Source organism: Phaseolus vulgaris, chromosome 2 (genome assembly GCF_000499845.2).
Source record: "Phaseolus vulgaris cultivar G19833 chromosome 2, P. vulgaris v2.0, whole genome shotgun sequence".
NCBI classification, from domain to species: domain Eukaryota; kingdom Viridiplantae; phylum Streptophyta; class Magnoliopsida; order Fabales; family Fabaceae; genus Phaseolus; species Phaseolus vulgaris.
Genome location: NC_023758.2, coordinates 36860193 through 36871331, shown reverse-complemented (window position 1 = coordinate 36871331; position 11139 = coordinate 36860193). Strand labels below are relative to the sequence as shown.

General features: G+C 29.2%; 1 protein-coding gene across 2 annotated transcripts; it reads left to right on the top strand.

Moving 5' to 3' along the window:
• The first annotated feature begins 1724 nt into the window (after positions 1-1724).
• LOC137811789 (uncharacterized) lies at positions 1725-6828 on the top strand. 2 transcript variants are annotated; one of them, XM_068613619.1, is made up of 3 exons: positions 1725-2078; positions 2585-2641; positions 5470-6828. In XM_068613619.1, the coding sequence occupies exon 3, from the start codon at positions 5489-5491 to the stop codon at positions 6551-6553; it is 1065 nt and encodes a 354-aa protein (XP_068469720.1). In that variant the 5' UTR covers positions 1725-2078; positions 2585-2641; positions 5470-5488; the 3' UTR covers positions 6554-6828. The 2 variants fall into 2 exon arrangements, with proteins under 2 accessions (XP_068469720.1, XP_068469721.1); XM_068613620.1 differs by lacking the exon at positions 2585-2641 and having other exon boundaries at positions 1845-2078.
• Positions 6829-11139: the final 4311 nt, after the last annotated feature.

The window sequence follows — 11139 nt, the reverse complement described above, 5'->3', positions numbered from 1 at the left end:
TTATGGTTTAATTTGGATGGTAAGTGAGTTGATTGAAGAAATTAATTTTTTTGGTATGGAGTGAATATGAATGAGGTGTATTGACTCACTTTAATAATGCTAATTACTAATGTCAAGCGTCCACTATGGTAGTTGCAAACACAATAAATATTGGTTGTGTTGACTTGCTAGTCATTGGTAGGGAAAGAGACCAAAACAAGCTAGTGAGACAATTTAACAAATTTGTGAAATTCAGAATTTGTAACATTTTTGGCCACTAGATAAGTCTATTGCTCGTGCAGATAAAAATTCAAATGATTAAAAATTACAATAGTTGTTTTATGAAAGTACCATACTGTTTCTTCAAGCATCACTATTTAAATTAGCAACTTTATTTTAGATTCCTTTTCCCCTTTCACTATTTGGGCTGAATATATTTACTATTTTGTGTCTACATGTGAAGGCTTATATATCCAAAAGGGTGTAAAACAAATGAATCATGAGATTTTCACATCATACGAAGATTGTGTCTATTTGTTTCCACAGAAATTAAAATAGATGAAGTTATATAGAACTTGTATATTAATATACACTGGATAAGAGATATAGGTACAAACTCTTGATGATTATATAATGATGTCAAAATAAAACTTAGGAATTTTGGTTGTGGATAGAAATGAAGTAAATAAGTGTCTGGAAAGTGAAGGAATAAAGGCATCCGTTCCGTGGATGGATATTACACTATAATGACAACACTTGCTTAAGTTCATTGAGTTGCACTTCTATCTTTATGATATTATCCATATTAAGACGTCATTTCTATATTTATTTTTGGTTATATATATTATTTACTTTTATTGTTTTGATATTTTTTATTTTATAAAAATGTGAATACACATATAATGGTGTAATTTCCCATTTTCTAATTAAAGCTATTGAATTTATGTCACCAAAGAAAAATCGGTATTTTTCTAGTAAGTGTTCTCATTCTTATTTTCTTATTATATATATATATATATATATTTTTTTTAAATTTAATATTTTAAATCTCATATTATTCTGTTATATATAAAAAATAAAAAAAGAGAAAAAAAGGAAAATAGTAGACACTTAAGATAAAAACATACATTACTAAATTATAATACAATTACTTTTTTTCCTCTTATGTAATTTATATTCTTTCTTCAGTATTGTTTTCATTCAAATTATAAATTACATATTAAATAATATATACATATATATTTAAATAAATGTATAAAATTAAAATTAATATAAATAATAAAATTTAATTCATTATAATTAGATAAAATAAAATTAAAAAGATATTGTAATCTTTTATGTAAATAGTTTAATACTTTTACTTATTTTATTTTTGTTTGTGATCAATGTTTTAAACATATAAATTCGAAACCAGAGTTGAGAACAACAACAATTTAATTATACATTTATCTCTTAATCTACCGAAATATGTTTTCAAAAACTCCAAAGCAATGTAATTAAGGACCTTGGTTACAAATTTATAAATTAAGTCGTGATGTTGTTTTAAATTTAGTCTCTCCTCAAATTAAAAATATACTTTAATGCACATTAACGTTCTTTAATGACAATAATATCTTTAAATTTGAATGGTTGCACATTTAATATATGTTACAGTTATTTTTTTAAAATATTTATGATTTTTTTTTACAAGTAAATCATAGGAGTTTTAAAAATTGGTACAAAAGAATATGCTAGGTTCTTCATCTGGTTTGGTAATGGAGAGACCACGTGAAGGCGCACTTTGTGGCACGTCATCACGTTGAGAAGAGCGTGATGCACAGTCGCTAGGGAAGCGCGTATTGAGGAGGATGGAGGATGTGTATTGTGTTGTGTATGTAGCGTAGAAATGACTCCATCTTTTCGATTATCAACTTTCTCTCTCTAAAACATGAGAAAAGTAATATGAGAGAGAAACTTGTTTGCCCTTCCATTTCCCTCTCGATTCCTTCGCCTTTGCTTTCAATCCTTTGTTTGAGAACCTGATTCCTTTCTCTCTCCTATGTTTATCCCTTCAAAATCCATTTCTTTTCCTCCATTTTCACTCTCTTCCTAGCCGTCAGGTACGAACACAATCCCTCCATTCCCTCCACCCTTTCAATTTTCGCTTCAATTTAATTTCCTCTATGTTAATTGTTTCCCCCTTTGCCTATTTTTCGATTCATCTATGTAACATCTCGACATTCTTATCTTTGCTGACCTAACCTAGTTTCTTCAACCGGCAATTGAAGAACGGATAAGATACCTCAAACTCCCATCTTGCTTTGTTTTCTCTGTTCCCAAATAGATATGCAGTTTTTTTTAGTGCCCATTTGTTTTTTAGTTTTAAAATAAAATTATTTTTTAAGTGGGTTGATTGGATCTGTAAGATGGATGGGTAAAGTTTACGACATGTGCTTGTGACCTTAGCTCCATGTTCTGGTTAATATTATAATAATGTTGCTTTGTTAGTTGTCTTTGCTTGCTGTTGCCCCTCACCACCACGTTGTTTCCCTCTGACACGACTTGTATAAATAATCTCTTACTTTGTTTTCTCTCTTGCTGTTCAAATTCAATTATTTGTGGCCAGGCACTTTGATTTTGCGAATCAGTTCGTTGGCCACTACATTACTTCGATTGTGAGCTGGTAAGTTTGTCCCTATCCTTTGTGGTGGTTTGATGGATGATATGCTTTTTTTTTTTCTTTCAGCAATCAGAATGTGTGAGGCTTCTTTGTTGGCCAATGAGGCTGTTTCCGGCAGTTGCCTTTCTGTTTTGTTTTACATGTGATTCAATTGCTTTGAGTGCTTGAGTCCATTGTGGCGCGTATCTATTCTTCAGTGTGTTGACTTGTTATGCTTGGCATGTGTTCTTTTTGTATTCAGTTCGAAATAAATGTTTGATAATGTTTCTTAAGTTCAATTCTAAGCTTATGTTATTTTTTATAAAGTACGCATCATTATTGAGATGCTTTGATTCATAGCTAGTTTCTTCCTTTGCTCTCTTATGTAGAATCTGCACTCTTCCCATTCAAGAGATTGTTAAATTTTCTGAAGTCAATTGTGTAGCGAGACGAGAGTAAACTGAATTAAATGAATTTTGTACTGTGAATCTATGATGTCACTTGATTGTCATAGCTATTATTGGTCATATGCTAATTTGCTAGTGGAACAAGACTGCCAGTCATATTTTCGACAGCCACATAATGTAATGCTAAATTGACTTGTGGTCTTCTCTGGTTGTTATCCTAACTGAAATGAAATTGGTATCATGGCACCTGGGCCAGGCATGAACCTGTCTCAACTGTTTTCAAAGTCTAATAATACTACCTAACTAGGAAAATTAAATATGGTTTACTATGGTATTGCATGATTGTACCCTTGATTTAAATAGATAAGTGAATTTTCTCTGGTATCTTTTAACTGGATGTTTCATCAGCTAATTCTTTATTATTTCTCCTATATAATAAAGCTCTTGTCGAAAATAAATAATAGATTGTCCTAGATCTAGTACAGATACTTGCAATAGTACTATTAATTTAAAGGTCCATGTTGTATTGCTGCAGCCAAAGGAACAATGTTTCCTGTTATTTGCTGCCAAGAATTTTTATGCTTGTTTGAGTAAATTAATCTACAGTTGTTAGAGGTTTTATTTATTGTCTATTAACTTTTTGGTGTTAATTATGAGAACGCACTTGGGAAGTTTCAGCCTTAGTTATCTTCTACTTCATCATCAGGCAACTTGTGTTTATCTCTAGCTGTCTTTCATTTGTCTGTTGCCTGCCATTGTATTTTTGGGTTGGTCATCCATTTAGTGGTTTTTAATGTTTGACTAGTAGAGATGTCCTTGTATTGCTGTGAAAGAATCCTTAACCCTGAATTACATAAATTTTCTTTCTTTCTTTCTCTATTTGGTAAGGATGTTATGATCACAATCGTCCCTAACATACAATAATTTAATAAACACCTATTTATAATTGAGTAAAGTGTGAACTGGATATTTCAATTTCGCAGCTACTGTTTTTGGAAGTGTTCAATGAGTGGTTCAAATTTTAAATTACTGTGTTTCAAATGGATAACATAAATATTTATACATTTATTATTGGTGCTTTTTTGTTGAGTAGCTGATCAGTAAAAGATGGATAAATCAAGGGGATGGAAGGATTGATTTTTGGTATATGTATGTAGATGTATACATCAATATGAACAAGTGCCTTTGTTTTTACACCCCAACCATTTGTTGTATAATAGCTGAGAGGAGAGCTAGGAAGATACTGCCTTGCATATTCTCTTTAATGCATCCTCTACTATTAGTTAAAACTTACTGATAAAACTACAAAATCTTGAGACTTGTTAAATAGGAAGACATATAAAAAGTTTCGTTATTTCCAATAAAATTCTAGTAAAATAATAGTCTGTTCAAAATATTGGGTCATTATTTCTCCAATAGCTGAATAGGCTTTACATTTCAACTACTATTTTTGAAGTCTATGATAACTAGTTAAAATAGTTTGGTCAGAACAGAGTGCCTTGCAGCATGACCTAAAATACATAAAAGAAAAGTAACGTGTTGAAATTTGAAGGACAAAATAGTTTGTTTTGATTCTTTGATTGAAGTTCTTGATGATTCTTTACTTTTAGGTTTCTATTCATATCAACATTGGAGAATTACCTTGTCTAAGACTATCTTCTTCAAACGCTATATTCATTGTGTCTGAGTGTACATGGTTCCCTTACCTCCCTCAAAACATATGGCGCTTAGGCACTGATTGAATCGGTTAGTCAGTTGAAAATATAAGTTCTGGGAAAATAAACGTTACTCATGTAAAAACTTGGTTACAAGTGTTTTTCACCATGATCTGAGGGTCAGATCACCTTTTATGATGAATTGAGTGAAACAAAACTAGGTTACATTGTCTGTAACGGGGGACTAATTGAAGTTGTAGGCATCTTTGAGCATCTCCAATGATAGTTGTTTGCATGCGTTCGACAAGGAACTCATGCAACCAAATCGAGTTGGAGTTGCTCTTAGGAAGACAAGTTCTCCTATCTTGGTGACCTCCTATCTAATATATAATTTTTATAAAAAAACAAAAACAAAACAGCTTACTACATGTTCTTGCAATGGGTTAGGGTTCATTGTAGAAAATGAGTAAATATATGTTTGTGCAATGTGCGGAAAAACCACGTTTTCTGTTCATTCTTGTTCATCTTTTGTGGGGAACCTGACTGTTGGAGGAAATATTGGTTTGGCCATCATTTTTAATTCCTGGGATGTGAACACTTACAAGCATTATATGTATACCCACCAGTAGCAACTAGAGAGTGTTTTATTTATTTTTTGAATAATTTCTAAATCCAATGACTACTTTTTGCAAGATTACATGAAAAATATATGAATGCGTTTGTTGTTTGAGAACCTAATGTTGATTTATGCAGAGTTTCCTTGATAACATCTTGAACTTTTAAATTCCAGGTCTGTTGGAATATCAAAAATGGCAAAAGGTAGCAGGGGAAGGCACAGGATTGCTTCTCGTCACTACAGAGTGACTCCATATCCACTAGCTCCTCTCAAAAGGGAAATTTGTGAAGACATGTGCCAAAAGAAATGTTCTAAGGCTTTGGAAATGAAAGAGTGGGAAGATGTAACATGTTCTGTGTGTATGGAATATCCACACAATGCTGTTCTTCTTCTTTGTTCTTCTCATGACAAGGGTTGCCGTCCCTATATGTGTGGAACTAGCTTTCGTCATTCCAATTGCCTTGATCAGTACAAGAAAGCTTATACTAAAGTAATTTCATCTAATGGGGAACCTATGCAAGGCAATGCAGGTGTACAAGACTCAAACTTGTCTCTTGAGAAGACTGAAGCCACAGAGCTTGCGTGTCCTCTATGCAGGGGTCAGGTGAAAGGTTGGACTGTCGTGGAACATGCTCGGGATTATCTCAATGCAAAGAAAAGAGGCTGCATGCAGGATGAATGCTCATATGTGGGGAGCTATAAGGAGTTGAAGAAGCATGTACGAGCAGAGCATCCCTTGGCACGCCCTCGGATGGTGGATCCAGCTGATGAACAGAAATGGAGATGGCTTGAGTGGGAACGTGAAAGGGAAGATGTTATCAGCACAGTGACATCGGCAATGCCTGGTGCCGTAGTTTTTGGAGATTATGTTATAGAAGGTCACCATAATGAATCTGATACAGATGAAGAGGAGGGTGCAGGTAATGCAGAAAGAAATGGAAGATTTCAGATGGGTATTGAGGCAATGAATTTCTTCCTCCTGTTGCATGCAGTCCGTCAAGGGAATGAAATTAACAACCTTGGTAGGCGGCTAAGGCCTGAGCTGACCTCTAACATGGTTGCAGGTCAGAATGTGACTGACGTGCTGGATATCTCAGATGAAGACAATGATAATGATGGCAGGTACAATGAAGGTGATGATGGTGGTGTATCTTTGGTTAGTCGTCTCCGCCGCCATGGTGGTGGCAGAGTTTTATTGGGTCGTTCTGGTAGGAGGCGTAGATGTAGAGAAGCACGTGCAAGGATTGGAGATAGTTGAAGTTCGTGAATGAAACAGGAGGTTGGAAAAAAGGACAAGTTTCATAGGCATATATCAGATTAGGAAATTTAGCACCATGTAGTGGTGGCTTAATAACATTTGAAGGGCTTTCTCCCCCAAAACAGGAAATCAAAGATGGGCATTTTTATTTTTTTTTAATCATGTTGTAATTTGCTTACATGTACATTCCTACCTTCCTCCTATTTTGCACATTCCATTGTGAATTCTCGTGTAAACATTTGATTTTATGAAAACTGACAAGAAGTTGATTGTCATGTGATGGTCCCGGGATTGAACAAGTAGCCGTTTCTGTTATTAGTGACTTAAGTCTGTGACAAACTACATCCAATACCCTGTGCTTACTGCTTGTTATAGGAGGACCACAGCGACTGGTGGCTCTTTCAAAACTCCAAAAATTGCTGGAGAAGTATCATGCACTCAAATTGAATGATGCAATGTTTTTAGTACATTTTTATTGTTTCTCCAAAATAGAAATCTATTTTAGAAAGCCTCCCAGCTACTCTGTGTAGAACAGCACATTTTGCAGTAGGATATCGTAAGGATGATAGGTTTGTCATCCATTCCTTTTAGGCAACCAAACCGAATAGGTTTGTCATCCATTCATGTAAACTTACCGAATTTCTAAGTCCCTCTTTGCTTCCACATGCAGATGGAATAGCAAATGTGTGTTTCTATTTACTGATTGAAGAAGAATAGAGAGTAAAGATTAAAAGGAAATAAAAATAACTTTCTTTGTGCCTTTTTCAGTGACTGGAAGAAAATCCTCATAGGCCAAAAGATATTACATTTTTGTCTTTTTGAAAAGTTTAAAAATTCTTCTTTCATAACCATAGACACACGGTATATTTTTTATTTATTTTATATTTTATTTAAATACTGATAATAAATAATTTAAATTTGTATTTATATAAGATTTTGAATACTTTAAGAATTTTATTTATTTATATTTTATTTAAATACTGATATTAAATACTTTTAATTTGTATTTATTTAGAATTTCTAATAATTTAATAATTTTTTTTATTTATATTAAATAATTTAGGAATTTTATTTGTATAAAATATATATGTCAAAAAAATTGTAAAATATTTTTATATAAATTTTATTTTATTTATGCATAAAAAATTTAATCATATTTTTTTTAATTTCATTTTAACTATAAAGATAGATTTGTAATTTTATACTTTTATTTATTTAAAAATAATATTTTATCAATCATGTCTTTCACATCAATCAATAATTTTTGTAAATTTTTCCTTTATTTTTTATCATCTTTCTCTTATGCTTTGTTTGAATTAGGAAGATAATTTGAAAGGAAAGTGAGAGAAATTCATATTATTTATATTAAAATAAATAGAGTGAAAAGTGAAGAGAAAGTTTATCAAAATTCGTGAATGATGTGACAAAAAATTATATTTTTATTATTTTAATTATCTTATTATTAATATTTTTTATTTTATTTTAATAATAATATTTTTTGTATATTATATTATATAATTAATTATTTTTATTTAATTATAATATAAATAAAAATATTAATTTATAATATAAAAATATACTATATATTTAATATAATAATTATAAACATATATACAATAAAACATATAATATATTTAATAAAATTTATAAACATAAATTAAAGTTAAAATTAAATTTTAAATTAAAAAATTATTATAACACCTTAATAAATAAAAAAGTAATATTTTAAAGTAAAAGTATATTCAAATTTAATTAGTTTTATTTTATTTATTATTTTAATATTTTTATTCTATTATAAATTTAATTATTATATATTTTAAAATAAAAAATGATATTTGTTACATTTTATTTAATGGTAATAAATTAACTTTATAAATTATTAAAAATAGAACTTTCTCCCCCCAAGTTAGAACGAAAATTATGAAGAGAGATTTTTTCTTATTTTCTCTAATTTTTATCTTGTTTTCGGAGATTTTCATATTTTTACTTGATATCTTTCCATTATCAGACACAAACAGAGTGTTAATCCAAACAACTTGTTTTCTATCTTCTTTCATCTCAAATTTTTTATAATCCAAACATAAAGTTGAAGTGAGGAGGTAAATGAGAAAAGGAATCTGCTTTTGTTTTCACAGCATGTGAATTTGTGTGCAATTATTAGTTGCATTGGTTGTGTCTCGGAAAAGACAATTAGAAATGACAAAAGCAAAAGCATGTTTGAAGACAGTAACTTGATGTATAAGTTATATAATGAGGACCTGCAGTTGCAAAAGAGAAGAGAAAAGGAGAAAGGTTGTTTGAAATACATTGTTATTCATTTCTCACTTTCATGATTGAATACCTTACAACTTGGGATTACAAGACAAATTCATAACAACCCATGACATTAAACTTAACCACTTATTTTCAATTTATAATATTACTTAAAAAACATGATAGAACACTAAATATAAATATTTACTATCACAATAATTAGTGAAAGAATTTTGTAGCATGAACAATATAACTCCTAAAAAAACAAATTGTATATCTCTAGTTCATATAAATTCTTAAACACACCCCACTACAAGAAAATCATCAAATAGAAACCAATTTTTAGAGAACAAAATAATTAGTTGCAATAGTAACTAAATTAGAGACCATTTTAAAAACTAAAACAAAAATTGGTTTCTAAATTAATTTATATTATTGTTAAATAGTTTCTAGTATCTAATTAGCAACCAATGTTTTAACTACCAATTATTTAGTTTCTAAATTTGGTCTCTAAAACCTTGGTGGCTAATTAGATATCAATTTAGAAACTATTTAAAAATAATGGAAACTAATTTAGAAACTAATTTTTATTTTAGTTTCTAAAATGGTCTCTAATTTAATTACTATTGCAACTAATTATTTTGGTTCTAAAAATTGGTTTCTATTTGATGGCTTTATTGTAGTATACTTAGGTTAAGAATTAAATATTTCAAACATGAAGTTTGGATAATTCCAAAAAAAACCTAATATCAAAAAATTTCATTTCTAATATAGTTATTAACATATTTATAATACTTATATGTTTTCCTAAAATATTTCAATTAATTACTCTATAACAACACACAATGGTATATATATTTTATATTAAATAATATTCTCCCATTCTTGTGGATACATTCCAAAATCTTGTTTTATTTTTAATTATATTTTAAAATTATTATTATTAAAATAATATTAAATTTCTTCTACTTTGTATTTGAATTCGTTTGAATTCAATGACCTTAGAACAACTTTATTACTTTCACTGTGTGGCTTTAGTGTTATAATTCTTATTTTATTTTTAATTATATTTTAAAATTATAAGAAAGGAAAAAATAATAAAAAATACTTATATACGGAAGGCATCAAACACACAAAATGTCATTAAGTATGAAAAGTCTATGTTTAACAGAAATCATCTAGCTTCACTGATTCATACACACCGAGTCCCACTGTAGACACTCGGTATTAAATGTTTGAACTTACCCCGATCCTTTCTCTTGGTTTAGTTGGTAATCTTTGGATCATGTGTTAGTCTCTGGTAGGGGCATGCTTAATGAGTCTCTGGTAGGGGCATGCTTAATGAGTCTCCCGGAAGATGATGAATTCATGTGTAGTCATTGAGATTAAAATGAAATCTAATGACTGTTATTGAAAATAGATCCATTTGTGATCTATATGAATGATGTAATTGATATCGAAATTTTATATAACAACATTAAAGAAATGTTTATAAATGATTAGTTTGATTAGTTCTTTTTGCATGAATTATATATGTTATGAAATTTCTTTTCATTAGCTTACTCGATTATACAAGTGTAGGAGGTCCTAGAAGACTTTAGGATGTTTTAAACCTTATATTGTAAATATTTGTATTTCTATAAGTCATAATCTTGTAATAGAAATATTTTGAAAAACTCTAAGCTTGTATAGAAATATGTAGAACTTATATTGTAATAGTTGGATGTATTTTTTGGGGTGTTACAAAATCAAATACTAATTTAGAGATTAAAAAGTTACTCGTATCTAAAGTAATTTCTATTATCAATAAAAATTTATAAAATAAGTTATAAATTGATATCTAAATTGACTATCTAGGTTTTAGGTCCTAATATTAAATTAGTCTCTACAAGATTAATAGAGACTAACTTAGAATATAAATTAGTCACTAGCTAAAACCTTAATAATGAATAATTAAATATCAATTTATAAACTATTTCATAAATTTTTATTAATAATAGAATACTTTGCGTAGGAGCTTTTAATTTATAAAATAATTTTTAATTTAGTTAAATAATAAATAATTATTTTAATATCTAAAATTAATTTATTTTAGTAGTATAAAATACAGTAGTGCAACTGGTATTATTAAAAAAGAATAAAATTATGTTTTATTTAAAATTATTTAAAAAAGTTAAAAATAATTTTTCACAGATCCTTCAAGAAAAGATATGGAGGTTAAATAAAAATTTGTCATATTTTTGTGCACAAAATACTAGTATATAATCCATTATTTTTCTATCAGTTATATTAAATTTTATAACATTCTTTAGTTTTGTTTTTTATGTTTATTC

What these genes read in the sequence shown, in the direction of transcription:
- LOC137811789 (XM_068613619.1), top strand. Translation starts at nt 5,489, where the DNA reads ATGGCAAAAGGTAGCAGGGGAAGGCACAGGATTGCTTCTCGTCACTAC.